General features: G+C 38.9%; 1 protein-coding gene across 1 annotated transcript in view; it reads left to right on the top strand.

Moving 5' to 3' along the window:
- TENM1 (teneurin transmembrane protein 1) overlaps window positions 1-18065 on the top strand; it is a 934848-nt gene that overhangs the window by 296526 nt on the left and 620257 nt on the right. The window contains exon 4 of the mRNA XM_081115196.1: window positions 6151-6430. Coding sequence (XP_080971322.1) covers window positions 6214-6430 — 217 coding nt within the window. The 5' untranslated portion in view covers window positions 6151-6213. The remainder of the gene's footprint in view (window positions 1-6150; window positions 6431-18065) is intronic.

Here is an 18065-nt window from a genome sequence, read left to right as displayed (position 1 = left end):
GATAAATAATGTAAACTTGGCCTTGAATATACCCACTGTGTTTTGTTTTGGTTTTGTCAACCTATGCTTACTTCAATTTCATGTACAATTGTAGAATTTTAAAGCTGGAAAATCTTTTTGAGATAATATAATCTCCTTATTACATTTATAGAAATTAGAGGCCCTGAGAGATGGAACCTGATGTAACTAAGGCCATTAAGAGAGGGCCATTGCTAATATTCTCAGCCAGAAAAAGGAATAAAATTTTACACCATTTGTAACAGCATGGATGGATCTAGAGGGCATTATGCTAAGTGAAATAAGTCAGTAGGAGAAAAACAAATACCATATGATTTCACTTATATATGGAATCTAAATAACACTAAACAAAGAAATGAAACAGAAACAGACTCATAGATACAGAGAATAGACTAATGGTTCCCAGAGGGTAGGAGGTTTGGAGGACTGGGTGAAAAAGGTGAAAGGAAGAAGAAGTAGAGATTAGTAGTTACAAAATAGTCATGGGGGTGTAAAGCATAGAATATAGTCAGTAATATTATAATAACTATGTATGGTGTCAAGTCGGTACTAGAAATATTGGGAGGAACACTTTGTAAAGTATGTAATTGTATAACCAGCATGCTATACACTTGAAACTAATAAAAGGGTAATATGCTAATTAGACCAGATGTCTTCCAGATGGAAGGACGTCCTTCTGGACAAAGCCACTGTGGCTGTGAGGCCTGAGGGCTGGTAGCACGGGAGAGGTGGCATGGGCCAGTCCAGTGCCACGGCCCTTTCCACAGAGGCAACGGGAGAGGGGGCTACACGGTCCCAGTCCCAGTGCTGCCCCTTCCACAGAGGCAGCCACAGAGGCAGTGGCATGGGCCCAGTCCCAGCGCCACACCGGGGCAGAGGATGGATGGAGTTCGACCTGCTGTGCTTCAACCTCCCCCAGCCCCACCCCCAGCTGGCCTGGCTCCAGATTGCCCTGGGGGGCGGGGCCAGTGCTAAGAAGGGAGGGCCGAAGGCCTGCAGCCACAGTGGTGGCCATGAGGGCCAAGGGCCCTGGCAGTGGCAGCAGCAGCAGGGTGATGGGGGCAGCGCCTTCCCCTGATAGGCCTGGTCACTTCCCGCAGAGGGAGGCCAGACTGCGGAGGGCCTAAGTCATCAGTAAGACATACCCTGAGGGCTCCCAGACTGTGAGAGGGGGGTGGCCGGCCTGAGGGACCCCCCCCCCACAGTGCATGCATTTTTGTGCACCAGGCCTCTAGTATAAAATAATATTGAATATAAACTGTAATTGAAAAAATAAAAATTAAAAACATTTTTTAAAAGTTTATCTTTATCAAAGTATAGAGAAATAAAAAAAAATGTTTTGATGTGAATACACTGTATGTAGGACAGGTTTTTCTGTGAGTAGACCATATCATTACCATAACTAAATAACATTTGCATGTCAGTGGACCTCCAGTATGCCAGGTTGGGCACTGGATGCAAAAAACGACAATTAAGCAATATGAGCTTATATTTGACCTGAGAGTATTTGGAACAGCATCTTTTCAGAATTAGATTTGAAGTTAAACTTTGTTAGATTTTTTTTTACTGTGTTCCCACTTTCTGATTTTCCAAAAGTGAACTATGTGTGAGTGAATTCAAGCTCTGCCTCTGAAAATTGTGGTAAATAATTACAGTTCCATACTTTCACAGGACTGCAGAGTTGGGTGTGCCTTCATATTACGTGCTTAAAGAGATCTGGAAGGTGGTCTCTGCCTTCTAGGTCTGCTGACACAAATTTTAAGACAAGAAGTTGTGGTTGAGGGTCTGGGAATAAAGAAGGATTATTTTTCTTGGTTTATACCAATGTTGTGGTCTAAAGGAAGATTGCTTCCAAGGACACTCAGTAACCTTAAATAGGTCTTACATTTCCTGGCTGATGTATAGCTGCGATTACTTGTATTTAAATCTTCAAAAATGGTTTGGCCCTAACTGGTTTGGCTCAGTGGATAGAGCGTCAGCTTGCGGACTGAAGGGTCCCAGGTTCGATTCCCGTCATACCCAGTGGGGAGTGTGCAGGAGGCAGCTGATTGATGTTTCTCTCTCATCGATGTTTCTAACTCTCTATCCCTCTCTCTTCCTTTCTGTAAAAAATCAATAAAATATATTTTTAAAAAATGGTTTGAAATGGCTATAGGAATCTCTCTCTCTCTCTCTCTCTCTCTCTCTCTCTCTCTCTCTCTCTCTCTCTCTCTCTCTCTCTCTCCAAATAAACACACTGAAGGAAAACAAAATTTCTAGATTTCCATACTTAAAAAATAAGGGTGATTTGAACATGATAAATTATAGATGCCAAAAGTCAACATTAGTCATTAGAATTGACATGTTTTTCATTTTTAAATTTAACTTGTTATTTTTGAATACAGTTTAAAGAAGTATAAATTCATAACCAACTGAGGCTTAAGTGCAAGTGTTATTTTGGCTATACCTCTGCCATATTAATCCCAGTCAGAGTGACCCAAAGGTTTGATTGAAAAAGCAGGTGAGAGATGGGAAGTATGTTTTAGAAAATAAAATGCTATCTATTTATCTCTATATTATAACAGAAAGCATTTTAAGTTATTTTAAAATATAAGACCCTTGATCGACAGTTTTGTATTATCAATGTCCTTATGTGGAAAATAGCTCTCCATTCCTACTTGGTAAACTTTCATTTTTTTAATGAACAAAGAACTCTATGTATGTGTTAGCTGAAATGAACTTAGATGAATTTTATTGATTAAAGGGTGAAATCCTTAGCTGCAAAAATGCATCTCTGGAAGTCTGCTATTGGTACATTTCTCACTTTGAACTGCTTGTAGCAAAGTCAATGCCTATAATCAAGGAAAGGTTCCCCTTACCCCTTTAGTTCTTCCATCTGGTTGAATAATTGAAACCACTTACAGAAGATTAACAAGAGACAATCAACATTTTAATAAGTGCACATGGGGAATTCACATAAGCATGAAAATCCCAAAGACAGCGAGGCAATATTAAGTATATAAGACATTTTTGGACAAAGTATAAAATGGGTGATGGGAAACTGGATTTCAGAAGTGAGAGTGGGTGATTTACAGGTGTTTGGGGAGAAGTGGAACACATGGCAGGGAAACATTTTTCTAGGCAACCCAGAAACAATGGGACACAAGGTGTGGGGTGTAACAGACTTGGAGTGTAAGTCAAGACTCTCTTCCTAAAGCAGGATTTTCTATCTGAATCTCCTAAGAAAAAAGGGAACTAAAAAACTGTTTCTGAATTTGTTGGACTTTAATTGATTTTAGTTTGAAATAATGTGCATGGCAGGGTGGCACATTTTAGGGGCAGTTGGTCTAGACCCCCACATAAATGTGTACCTTATGAGCAACATGCAATGGGAACCTAAAAATAAAACAATTAAAACTGGTCTTATAAGTTAGATGCTGAATGGAATTTGAGTGGTTGTGGTGATGGCATTAGTGATGAACAAATAAGCAAATCAAGTACAGTCCTTTCCCAATATCTTCATCTTTGGTGCTCAATCACTACTTTGTCTTTCTTTGTAAGAGTCATTGCAGTCTGCTTTGTAGTAAAATTGTTTATCACTTGCATAAGTTGTCAGCTTCTTGGGCAGAGAATATGGCCTATTCATTTTTATATTCTCTCTAGCCCCTATTGTGAGGGCTTGGCAATTTTTATTCAACTCATTCAATAAGTACTAGTCAAATGTCTACTATATGCCAAACACTGTGCTTATTCTGGGGCTGTAGCAGTGAATGTAACAGACAAAAGTACCTACCATCATGGAGCAGACAATAAACAAATTACCAAAATATATAGTGTCATCTGGTGATAAGTGCTATGAAAGACAGGAAGGAGCATGAGAAGTGACATTTTTTGCTTGTTTACAATGGGAAGTTGTAAAGGCCCTGAGATGGAAACATGCCTGTTATTTTCAGAAACAGCAAGAATATTAGTGCATCTAGAGTGAATGAGAAAGGGAAATTACCAGGGGATGCGTTTGGAAAGGTTAGGTCAGGTTAGGTTAGATTGAGATGGCCATTTTGGCTTTTATTTTGAAGGAAACAGGACAACATGACTTCGATTTTTAAAGCTTCATTCTGTCTGTATTGTGGGGGAATGTGCTAGAAGGGACTAATGGCATAAGCAGTAGATCAGTTGGGAGGCTATTACATTAATCCAGGTAAGGGATGATGACTTGAACCAATGTCGTGGTAGAGCAGTGGACAGGTATCATTGGATTCTGGATATATTTCACAGGTAGCTCCAATAGGCTTTACTAATGGATTGCATGTGGGATGTGAAAGAGAGGAATCCAGGATTACTTAACATTCTGTGGCCTGAACAAACAGAAGAGTGGAGTTGCCATTTACCAAGATGGAGAAGACTGTGTGAGGAGTAAGTGTGGGGGTGGGTGGGAATCAGGAACTCAGTTTTGAATATACTAAGTTTGAGATGCCTTTAAAATATCCAAGTGGAGGTATTGAGATGGATATCCAAGTCTGTGGCTCATGGGTGAGATCTCTGCTGGGGCTATAAATTGGGGAGTTATTAGTGTTTAGACAAATATGGAGCCATGATTTAGCATGACATTAGATTGCAGTTGAATCATCAGTATATATTCATTTATAGTACGTTATCTGATTTTCCTCTAATTATGCTCATCTTTGATATTATTTCAAACCAAAGTAGGGTCTCTGTAGACCATTTATAGAATCTGTAGTTTCAGGAGTTAGTTCCTGCTGTGTATGTGCCTAGATTAGTGCTAAGTGCTACAGGGGGCGGGGGCATAAAGAAGTATGAGTCTCAAATTCTCCCTTCAAGGACCTTAATATTACATTAGGGTAATAAGACTTTGACTTGTGAAACTTCGTTCCTACCACAAAGCATTATACCACTGAATGCATAACAGTAAATCCATGAGCTTTATTGAGTGTTTTTGCCTGTATGTGTTTACTATACATGCAATAGGAATTTCAAAAAGTGAGGTACTCTTCATAATAGAGGTGCCACCACCTAGATGTCCATACATTCCTTTGAAAAATACATCTGGTAAAAATCTGAAGAAGAAGAAAGGAGTCCATTTCACTGCAAACTAAAATAATGAAGTTATTTGTTTTCAAACTAGGGTGTTGTTGTTGTTTTAACATTTTATGAAAGGACCAAGTTGCAAAATTGCAGCAGTGGATGAATATCATGGTCAAATAATGTAAAGAATGAAAAGTAGCACATTTTTTCCCCAGAGCTTTAAACTTTTCAGATGATTTTGACATCTCAGATGACATTTGATCTTCTTGACCCTCTTAGGTCTGAATAAGGCAGATAATGCCTCGACTTGTCCTCAGAGCCTCGGTGGCTCCTAGCCCAGCATTCTGTGGGGAACAGGGTTCTTTCAGTGATTTATCATGAAGTTTAAAATTTTTATTTCTAAACCCAATTTAGATCCTGCTGTTGCTATACCAGTATACTCACCAGAAGCATTGTTTTCATCCTCTTGCTGCTATGAAGAACAAGAATTTACCACCACCTAACTCATTAAAAATGCTCTGTAAGCCTGAGGCTCAAAAGCCACAATATGAGCACAAAGAGCTCAGTGCCCCTCAAGGACACTATTTCATGAGCTCCTCTCACTCAGAATCCTTCCCTTCCTCAGAGCCTCTGTCTTAAGTGCAATATTAAACCAGAGGCAAGAAGGTTTCTTTTTTTTTTTTTTAGAAGGTAGATATCCTCCTGGGTTTCATTTCAAATATGGGATGTGCTGGGTTAATATTTGTATTCCTGGCCACTTTCAAATCTCATAATGTATTTTAATCAAACCACTGACTTTAAAAACATGTACACAGCATACAACAATGTTGTCTTTTATTTGCATTCCAATACAAATATTTTTGAAGTCGGTCTCTCTTTTACCTTTGAGTATTTTCTGTTACTGCAACCTCCAGCGTATTCCTAAATGCTTGACAATATATGCATATAACTCAGTGTTATTATTGCCTCCGGCTAGCTTCATGTCATCTAGTTTGTCTTTTGCTCCTCTCCTTTGATAGTATGATCAGGACCAATTGTGAATCTGCCAGATGCATTTCCTCACAAAAGGACAAATCTAAGACAGCTTGTGTTTTTCCCTCTGTCTTTCAGGGCTGCTCACATTAAAGGAGTTCCTCTTCCCCTTTTTATGAAAGTGAGCTTGCTTAATCAGAGATGGAGCAAACAGACTGCAAACCCTACCAGCCTCTGTCTAAAGTCAAGCATGAAATGGATCTAGCTTATACCAGTTCTTCTGATGAGAGTGAAGATGGAAGAAAACCAAGACAGTCATACAACTCCAGAGAAACTCTGCATGAGTATAACCAAGAACTGAGGATGAATTACAATAGCCAGAATAGAAAGAGGAAAGAAGTAGAGAAATCTACTCAAGGTATGTTTTTATTGGATTTTTGTAACCAATATTATTTCTCACTGGGAGATGCTTGTATGTGCAAACTTATGTTTCAAAAACAAATTTCCTGATGTTAACTGGTTAATAATCCACACTGCTTGCATATGCTTAGTGAATCTTTTTCACATGTCAGCCCAGCTGAGGTTGTAGGTCACATGTGCTTTTTACGGATTATGCATAAATTTGGATGCAACAATCCTCTTATCAGAGCATTCAAAATTTGTCTAATCCTACAAATAGCCATTTATAGACTGAAGGATAAATAATTTGTAGTAAGATGAAAAGTAAACGGCCAAGTGCTTTACAAGCCATTGGCTATATGGGACAAAGTTCTCAAATAGATATTTGGCTTCCAAAAGAGCTTCAGAAAGATTTGTGGAGACCACCAAACAGATGTGCATGCAGGAAGTCTTTCCACAGAGTGCTGAAAAGTGGTGCATCACAGTCTTTAAGGGAAAGTAAGACTTTGTTGGAATACTTCCTGCCACAGCCATATCCTTTGGACAGCCTTATGGACAAGCCTTGGTTTGTCAATTATTGATTGACAAGAAAGTTTCTAATAAACAGAAAACAGGTAGCTAGAAATATGAGTTCCTTATTTTTTAAAATGGCTAGATAAGCAGTTTTAGACGTGCTTTTAACTACATAGGAAAAATATACTGACGTTGGCATATGTTACCCTTTTTTTTTTAAAGAATAGGTCAATGCTAAGATGAAAAAAGAGATTTGACTATCTAGATCTGTCATTCTCAAAGCGTGTAACCTGGGCCAGCAGCAGCAGCATCACCCACAACCTTGTTAGAAATGCAAATTCTCAGGTACCACCCCAGACTCTGTAAAATGTAGTAATTACAAATGAAAACTACTATGTTCTAATGATTATTGGGATTTCATACTAGAGGAATTTTTTTTAATATATTTTATTGAGTTTTTACAGAGAGGAAAGGAGAGAGATAGAGAGTTAGAAACATCGATGAGAGAGAAACATCGACCAGCTGCCTCCTGCACACTCCCCACTGGGGATGTGCCCGCAACCAAGGTACATGCCCTTGACCGGAATCGAACCTGGGACCTTTCAGTCCGCAGGCCGACGCTCTATCCACTGAGCCAAACCGGTTTCGGCGGAATTTTAAATTGAGTTAAAGATTTAAGGTATTCATGCTAATATTTAAATATACATTAAATGTTTAATATTAACTATATTGCTCATTTTAAGTTCTTAACATAATTGGTAATAGTTTTATATCTGGTTTTTTTTCAAGTAATTCATTTTAATCTTCGCTATTGATTCAGCTACAGCCAGTATAAATTTGTTACAAAATAATTGTATTCTTCTGCTTACATGGCAATTGGGAAATGTTTTCCTATGGGAATTTTTTGGCTCTATTATGCTTTAAAAAATGTGTAGCTCCCATTAAAATATCTTCCTGTAAGTTTGTCTTTAAGTAATATGAACTTACAGTTGTAAGTTTTGGTTATGGTACTGGAGTACAGAGTGCTTGAACTAATATGTTTTAAGTTTAAATAAGAATATACTTCTCGCCGAAACCGGTTTGGCTCAGTGGATAGAGCGTTGGCCTGCGGACTGAAAGGTCCCAGGTTCGATTCCGGTCAAGGGCATGTACCTGGGTTGCGGGCATATCCCCAGTAGGAGATGTGCAGGAGGCAGCTGATCGATGTTTCTCTCTCATCGATGTTTCTAACTCTCTATCTCTCTCCCTTCCTGTCTGTAAAAAATAAATAAAATATATTTTTAAAAAAAGAATATACTTCTAGTGATATTTCTAAAAATATAAGCAAATTTTTACCGAGTCAGTATGAGTTAGCCAGCCTCAGATTTTGTTTTGTGCATTGTGATCAAAATGAATTTTGGGAAGACAGAATTTTATCTTCTGTGATGCCATCCTAACTTCCTTTCAAATAACCTATTATTACTCAGCTTTTATTTGGCACTTGCTATGTGTCAGGCCTTGAGTCAGAAGCTGGTGATGGAGATGACTATGATAGTTGCTGCTTGAAACTCATAATATGGTGGAGAAAATAGACATCAAACATATCATTGCAATTAAAAGTCCAGTGGAAGAACATAGGAATTGGGTTCTATAGATAGGTGATATTTGGTCTAGATTTTAAAATGTGAAGAAGAGATTACTAGGAAAAGGACATTCCAAGAGGGTAGATTAGCAGATGCAAAAACATAAAGCTATGAGAAGGGCTGGAATGGTGAACATTTCAATATGGCTAGAGTAAGGTACATTGGAGCCAGATCATGAAAAGTCTTGCATGCTCAATTTAAGAGTTATTTTTTTCTTTAAGTATTAAAAAAACTTTGATAGGGAATTTCTTGATGAATTCTAATTTTTAGGATGAGAAGTGTAGAAAAGAATTTTAGATGTGTAAGCAGTGGTGTAGAAGATTGATTGCAATTGGGGAAAATGTGATGAAGGGAGACAATCTGTGAAGCTACTGAATCAGTCCAGGCTCAGAAGGTCTCAACTCTATCTGTATCAGTGGAGGTGGAAAAAAAATATTCAAGAGATATTAGTGTGGTGGCATTAATAGGACTTGGTAATTGATTACTTGTCAAGGTTGAAGGAGATAATTGAGAGAAGGATGACTCTAAATTTCAAGTTTGGGAAACTGGGAGGATGGCGATCCATTTACCAAGACAAGGAACATGGGGGAAGGAGTTTGAAGGGTAGAGAACAGGTTTTTTTCTGGACATGTTAAGTTTAAAATGATTGGGTGACATCCAGATGGATTTTCCCAACAGGCAGTTAGAAATGTGTATCTAGAGTTCAGCAAAGATCTGGACTGTTGCTATAAGTAGATTTGAGTTTATTAGGAGATGCCCAAGGATGAATGAGATTACCCAGGGAAAATGTGTAGAGTGAGACTAGAAAAAAGCCATGACAAAAATATGAATCTATCAGTCATGTACTGATATAAACACGTTTTCAACCTATTTAAATTTTTAGCTAGCACCGTTCTTTAGTGCACTGACATGTAATGTAAATTAAAGTATAAAGATCCAGGAGGTCAAAGTCTAGAAACTGGGAATCTTATCTGCTAGTGATTTGCTGATTTTTTATAGAGACCTAAGAAGGAAATATGACCTCTATGTGAGAGAAGTGAATTATTCTACAGCAGGTAAAACTTTGGGCCCTTTGATCCTCTTTTTTATAAGGTCCTGAATCCTCTTTGATGTTTTATTCAACATATTTACTACCTGTGAGTAAAAGACAGTGTTCTTAATTTTCACAAATATATGTCAGTGTTAACATCTTGAATCAACCTAGTTAGAGTTGAGCCTGACTTAAAATATTGTTGAGTTTTAAGTCAGGAAGGAAGAGAACAAACATGTTGATTGGGCACCTACTGTAGTGCCAAATACTGTGCTAGATGCTTTTCAATCTTACTAGCTGTGCAGCCTGAATCAAGTTACTGCAGCTCTCTGGGCCTGTATCTCATCTGCAAAATTGACATCGTCATCATCAATACCATAATCACAATAATAAGTAAGTAAGTAAGTAAGTAAGTAAATAAATAAATAAATAAATAATCTTGCATAGTACCTACTCTATTCCAGATCTCTGCTAGGTGTTTTACATTTGTTCTTCATAAACACCTTATGAGATATGGGATATTATCCCCAGTTTACAGATGAGGTAACTGAAGATTGGGGGAAAGAGCTTGCCAGAGTGTCTACAGCTAAGAAGTGGTGAAAATTGAGATTGAAGATAATTCTATGGCTCCAAAGTTCCCATACTTCGCTGTGCTACACTGCCTCCCATACCTACATTATGAGGTTGTAATAAGGCTTAATTGTGATCATAAGTCTGGAAGTGTTTAGGAACTCAATAAATGTTAGTTTTCCTTCATTTCCTTCCCCAACAACCTTGCCAGTCTCTGATGTTCCAATGACCAAGGGTTCACAAGGAGGTTTAAAAGCCTTTCCTTTCTGATTATCTTTATAAAAGGGCAGATGATATCCTATATAATTTATAATGAAAGATTCCTGAGTCTGGTTGTTAGTTTCCACTTTTGGGAAGAGTTACTGTGTCTAATTCAGGGCTTGTTTGGGGGCAATATTAACAAGAGAAAATTTTTGCTTGATTTCATCTGAAAGTATCTTTATATTCTTATCATTATTTGCCAAGAAAGAGGCACCCCCATGTATACACATAGTGTTGGATTTTAAAACTGATTTTCTTAATTTTCAAAAGCTTTAAAATTAATAGATGGACACTAATCTAATATTACTCACAATTCTTTACTAACAGGATGAATGAGCCTTAGGCAACCTTATTTCATATGATTTTTGGCAGGTGTCTAATAGCAGGGGTGGATTTCCTGGAGGCACACAGGCTAGCAATTGTTCCCAAGCAGCCTCACTTCCAAAGAAGGCATCAATTAACTAAGAAATTAGTGTAAGACAAATGAAAATATAAACATGTGGATATATAAACAACGGATAACAATTTTAGCTATGAGAATTATCCTATCATTTTTATAACAGATAAGATTAGTTTTGAACATAGCCATTTTACTGAATAGTAATTATAAATGAAAAGTCACCCATGCATAAAAAGATGTGTGGTGAGGATCTATTACAGTCCCACCAGATCATAGACTCCTGAGATACTACAGCTGATACAAACATTTCATTTCTCCCTTCTTAAACTGTTCTTTTGTGCTTCTCTTTCTCCTAATATGAGTTTTGTTTGGTTGGTTGGTTGTTTTTCATTATTACAACCTAAGCCTAAATCTCACATTATCGCCATCTGGTGGAAGAAATTTAAAATTGCCAATCTGTGTTTACAAAAATTACTTGGAAGGAAAGCTTATCCTGTCTTACATCCATCCATCTATCCGTTTTTTTCTTTTACTCATTTATGCATCAAATATTCATTTAATGTCATCCATCCTTTTTTCATTTTCTTATTTATGTATCAAACATTCATCTAGTGTCAACTATGTTCTAGATACTTTGCTAGGGGAATGAAATTCATCTTGAAATAGACACATGTGACCACTATTTCCCCTCTCGTTGCCCCAGGCTTCATTCCACAGGTGCTCATACAGCATTATCACTTGAAGGCTCAAGGAGTAGACAGAAGCCCACATTCAAAAAGTACATTTCTTGATTTTTATTTCAAAACTTAGTTGTAGTAGAAACTATTGTTTGCTTATATCTAAACAGTTTGAGTAACAGTTCTTACAAAAATCTTGAAAAAAGAACTCTTATTCTCAAGGTCTGTTTATATTACAACTGCCATCTGTGGTAAAGATCACAGATGGCAGGTGTAATATAATGTAGCATGGCCTTTAAAATGAAAATTTCAACAGTATTTGATCATCTGTGATGCATTTTCTGCTGTGAGCATGTTATACTTCCAGCATAAAGTTTCTAGCATAAAAAGTTATAATGACTGCCCAGAAAGAACTTAGACTGTAAGGGAAAATGAAGTTATTTAGCACCAATTCCAATAGACTTATGTCTTTTAGCCAATATCATTTGTTCATGAAAACTTATATAGCATCTAAAACTGGGATGGAATATTTATGGCACTTGTGCCACTGCTCTCTTTACCTGTCGCATGGTAAGCATCCTTAATCAAATCATGGTGCTCTTTCTTGTTGAGCCAAACTCACCCTCACTCTTATTAACACAGCATTCCATGCAAGCATCTTCAATCAATTAGAGTTGGCAAAAGAGATGGAATCTATTTCCTATCTGTGACCTGCTTATCTTTGCCAAGTTCTGCGTTAAAATCTAAAGATATAGAGATGAATAGGAAGAACGTTTTGCTCTCAAAGAATTCAGTGTACATTTGGGAAGGCAGATTTAAAGCAACAACAGTGGTGCAATATTATTGGTATTTTGATAGCAATATCTGTAAAGTACTATGGGAGTCAAGAAGCTAGAACCATGTACCCTGCTTAGGGAATGATAATCCTAATATATAAAAACCCTGGGTCGTAACGACCGAGGCTCGACCAACTGGAAGTCAGTCTGCAGCAAGAGTGGTACCCCAGCACTGACTGCTGAGGGGACTGTGAATCAGGGCCAGAGAGAGGCCGGAAGAGAGAAGGGACTGATCCATTGCCTCTGTGGCAGCTTTTGATCAGCACTTGCCTCGCTCTCTCCCAGTCTGGCCAGTAGCCCTGCCTCCATTTATCTCCAGGCCTCCACTCCGGCTGCTGGTCAGCCCTGCCTTTCTGATCAGGCCCTATTGATAGGCCCAGAGATGCTGAGTAGCATAAAAACCAACCAATCAGAACCAAATGTGGGTGCTGTGAAGAACCAATGGCTGCCTAGGAGGCAGAGCTTCTGACGCTGACTGGCATAGAAACTGACCAATCAGAACCAAATCTGGGTGCTGTGGGGAGCCAGAGCTGCCTAGGAGGTGGAGCTTTTGATGCTGACTGGCATAGAAACCGGCCAATCAGAACCAAATTAGCCAGCAGAGGAGGGCTGTTGGGGGTGAGATCAGGCCAGCAGGGGAGGGCAGTTGGGGGCAACCAGGCCAGCAGGGGAAGGCAGTTAGGAGCCAGCGGTCCCAGATTGCAAGAGGGTGCAGGCTGGGCTGAGGGAAACTCCTGCCCCCTGTGCACGAATTTCGTGCACCAGGCCTCTAGTCTATATATATATAAAAGCCTTAGCGACCTTTACAACTGAATGACCAGAACAACCAGTCAACCAGTTGCTATGATAATCATTGACCACCAGGGGACAGATGCTCAACACAGTAGCTGCCCCCTGGTGGTCAGTGGGCTCCCACAGCCAACTTCCCGCAGCCCCTCCCCCTGGCCAGCCGGCTCCAATCGGCCCCTTGTGCTAAATCATTTGTAGACAACCTGCTTCTGGGTCTGGGTTTCATACATAGCAGAGCAGCTCCCTGTCTGTGATATTGAAAGTTAGCCCTCAACAAAAGGGTTTGTCTCGCTCCCATCCTCTCTATTCCCCGGGGGCTGCCCGTCTGCCACTGTGGTGTAGTGAGGGAAGGAGGAGGCGGGGAGGCAGGGAACCATGCGGTGGTACGGCACTGACAACAGCGTCAGTGTCCGTAGCCTCCTCTCCCAACCCCACCGGGGCCCTTGGGCCTGGGCTAGGATGGGGAACTGGGGGTGGCAGTGGATGAGGCCCTTTTCCCAGGGGGGCCGAGGGCTGGCTCCCTCCTCAGAGCTGGTGGCCAACCTCCCATGGTCCCTCACCCCTGGCCGGCCAACCTCCTGCGGTTCTTCCCTCCCTCCCCTGTGCACGAATTCATGCACCAGGCCTCTAGTAATGGTTATAAGAGAAATACCTAACATTTATTAAGGATAGGCACTTTAGATGGATAATGTTATTTAATCTTTTTGATAATGCTATAAGGTTGGGATCAGTATTATCTCTATTTTACATATGAGCAAAGTGAGGCAAAGAGATACTAAGTAACTTGCCCAGTATTATAGAGGTAGTAAGTAACAGGAGTGGGATTGGAACCCAGGCAGTCTGACTTTAGAGCCCACTGCCAGAACTACTGTGCAGAGACACGTAGCTCTGAATCCAGGTCTCTAGTTCAAGAAAATGGTGTGGTATGTCTGTCTGTGTGTGTGTGTGTGTGTGTGTGTGTGTGTGTGTGTGTGTGTGTAGTTGGACTCCTCTGTACATGGTTCCTGAAGCAGGTAGTAGAAGAGATCATCCAGTGAGAATATGTACAGTTTGAAATAAAGAGAGCCAAATATGGTACCCTGAGACACATTGGAATTTAAATTAGTAAGGAAATAGTAAGTAGAAGAACAGAGGTGGTATTGAGATGGCAGAAAAGGATCCAAAGGATAAGGTATCATATAAGCCAAAGAAGGAGACTTTCCAGCTGGAAGGTGTGACTCATATTGTCAAACACTTCAGAATCAACATGTAGAATGAGAATTGATAAAAGGCAGTAAAATAGGCAGTTTAAAAGGTCATTGCTGACTTTAGACTAGAGATTCTCCACTTCAGTTGGACATTAATATTGCCATTAATATTGGTGTTTTTCAAATTCCAATGCCAAGACTGTTCCTCAGACCAAGTAAATCAGAATTTCCAAAGGTGGGTCCAAACCATTTTAAAAATTGCCTCAGGGGATTCCAAAGTGCCTAGAAGGTGGGGATTCGCTGCCTTAGAGAAAGAAGCCAAATCATAAAGATTTGAAGAATAAATACAAGTGAATGTAATGACTGGAATAAGGCTCTGTTGGCAAATGTTTCAGGATCTCATGTGGAAGGAAAGTCTTTGAGGGTTTCAGTGCTTCCTTGGAGACAGAAAGTAAGTTCCTGAATAGAATGGCAAGAGTGGAAGTTCTTGTCTTAGTGGTCTCAATTTTCTTGGATAAAGAAAAGACAAGGTTACCTTCTGGAAGTGTGGACAGAGTCAACAGCTTCAGATGAGTAAGGAGAGAGGTTTTTTTTTTTTTACTGGGTCAAGATGGAGCTGTACATCTGGAGCTCAGATGAGGAGGGACTGACTATGGAGATGTGGGGATATTAATGACAGTAAATATGATTGACCATTATGTGTCAAGTACTCTGCTGGATGGCTATAGAAAGTTTTTATTTAGTCCTTACCATAACTCTATGATGGAGAGATAATCATCATGACCCCTATTTTATAGAGTTATACAGCTCGAGTAAATAGCAGAGCTAACATATAAATCCATGACTCTCTGACTAATGCCTGTATTCTTTCCCCTACATGATTAGGTGCAGCTCTAGTGTATAATGTCCACCCTGTGCTACGAACTTTAAATATTCATTCTCATTTGGAAAATGTGGTTTCCAATCACAGTTGAATGCCAAACTGAAATTGGAAATTCTAAATTTTGGGGGTACCAGTCTGTAACAGATTTAATGAGATAGGATATGTACTTTGTGTGTTAAAATTGATTCTTCTAATGTAAAAGGGACTCTGGACTGTCCTCCTTATTGTTACCAGTGATTGTTCTAAAACACAAATCAGATCATACCAGTCTTCTGAAAATCTTTCAATGTCTCCTAATGCTCAGAGAAATAGTTCTTCACAGTGGTTGCAGAGGAGGGGACCTACTAAATGCTTTGAGAATCTGATAAAACTCTGAATCTTGTTTTCAGAAAAAAATGCACATGTGACAACATTGGTCATACGTGTCAAGGGATGTAGGAAGCCCTTGAAGTCCTTCTGCGTCCCTTTTCCTCTTCTTCAGTTAGCTACAGATAGTCACAATTTGTCACTTGTTAGAAAGAAATTCATTATCAAATTATAGGTTTTACTAAAATGTGGTGGAAATAATTTAGGAAATCGATTCTTAAAACTAACTTTGGAAAAAATACATGGCTGCCACTAATTACAGACATATTACAAAAGTGTGGTTTTATATTTGACCTTCTCTCTCTTGTTGATGGATATTCTTTATCCCAGAATAGCTAGGTCGCTTTCTCCGTTCTTTTACTGCAGGGCTTCCGAGGCTACATGGCCTTCTGCTCTCAGTCTGAAAATATCTCTTTCCTCTGTATCTCATCCCATTTTTACTGTGTATCCCTGAGCCCACTTTGCTTCATACAATGTTTAACCCTTTAATGCTTCTTACAAAATCTAGATTAAAACCTGCACCATAGTATGGGGAACAATTCTAGTGTTACCTTCTTAAATAGATCTTCATTCAGTGGAGTTGCACATTTTCCTTTGAGGATCTACATAATTTCAGAATGAAAAGACTGGCTCCTGGCTAAGTGTCACAGAGATGACTATGTCCTGGGAAACGAAGCAGCTGTCCTCTGTTCATTACATGATTTGGTTCCTCTCTTTAAATTTCTTCAGCTACAGGGCAGCATCAAAGGGAGTGTATAGGTCTGGGATTGGGAAGAGTAGGTGGGGGGAGAAGCATCATTGTTTTCCTTTTAACTCTTTAGGGCCCATTTATTTTATGGTTAATACAAAAACTGGACAAGGCTAAGTCAGATAATTTGAATGACAAAGATAATGTGACCTAAACAGAGAAACTATTGAAGACATGAAAATGGGAGGTTGGTGAAATATAGAAGAAAGCAGCTGTTACACCTAAAAAGTTAGTGAAGGGGCATGGATTTGGTTCAGTAGACTCCCTATGGCATAGTGAAGTGTTTTAGTTCATACAGGTAATTAAGACTACATCCATGTTACATGTTGATTTGGTTTTATTACCAAGACTTGAGCAAGAGTCAGAATTGGCATTTGAATATGTAGCTTTATATTTATGTGAGCAGTCAAAAGCAGTTTGAAATATGTGCAAAGGCATGACTATGAGGTATTGCCAACATGTCCTGTCAGGAAATCGTGCTGTCAGGAAACTGCTCTCCTGCTTTTTTGGTCACCTGTGATGCAGAACTAGCTCCATATACAAATAAGATCTATTTATTTTCAGCACTCTTCTTTCTCATTATAATTCTGCAAGGGTCTAGAGGCGACAGAAGATAAATCTTGAATCCCCTGGAAACTTGGAAATATTCTCATTTGAAGCCTTTATACCAAAAGCTGAGGATCCTGCCATCTTGTCAGCATAAACTGAACCATATGCAGTGCTATTTTGGTGCCAATCATTCCTATAACACATGAAGTATTTAATTTTATTACTCTTGGGTTTTTAACTGTCTGAGCAAATGACCTCTAGTGTCTTTTATGTCATGTAAGAAAGCAGTTGGAAAGGATCTCAATGGCAAAAAGAAAAAATAAATCAGGACATGCCCAAACCTTTTATAGAATTTAAAGTTTTGAATTAAGATTCATTTCTCTATTTTCAACTGAGACATTTACATGGCTCCCCTACTAAAGTCCAATTATGTCTCCCCATTAATGGTTCAAGTCCAGAGTTTGAACAATTTAAAAAATCATCACACTGACAGACAACCAGGTTGAATGCTAACGTGGTTCAAACTAATCAATAAATATGGCCCCAAATCACCCTTGTAAATTGGAAAAAAAGTAATCTGTGGTTTTGAAAAATGGGAGAGTCACAAGAAATGCAGGATTTTATTGTATGGTTATATGCATACATATACATATTTATTTTGCATATTTTGTGCCCACCATCATTTATGTATATAATTTATAACTTTATAATTATAATTTATACATATGTATAACTACTGTAAAGAAACAATGAGTTGGATCAATGTTTAATGGAATAGCTCTATAAATTTTTTTCTATTGATTGAATTTTCTTAAACAAGACACACTTGTATATAATAATGGAGAGGCACTACAGAAGAGAAGTTATATGGAGCAACATCTAAAATTCATACAGGGATGCTCCTGCCTCCTGTTTCTCCTGTAGGTTCCCACCCCACATGCTGTAAGCCCCACACATGCTCAGCAAGTGTTAGTGGCTGGCAAGCTATGTGTTTCTCAATTGTTCCCTTCAGACACTTGCATAGATAGCAATTAAACTGATTCTGAAAGCATTGTAACTATAACACACAGCCAAGGCCATCAGTAAGCATATTCTTTCCATCCTCGCTATGATTGGCAGGGCCAGTGTATCTGGTCAATGGATCATGGAACATATCTAATCAATTTGACTTAAAATACAGTTGAGCTTCTGTGCCATCTTTCATGCTTTTGGAAATAACTTTA

Source organism: Myotis nattereri (genome assembly GCF_964212035.1).
Source record: "Myotis nattereri genome assembly, chromosome: X".
NCBI lineage: Eukaryota > Metazoa > Chordata > Mammalia > Chiroptera > Vespertilionidae > Myotis > Myotis nattereri.
Note: the sequence above shows the minus strand (reverse complement) of the source record. Positions and strands in the feature narration are given on the sequence as shown.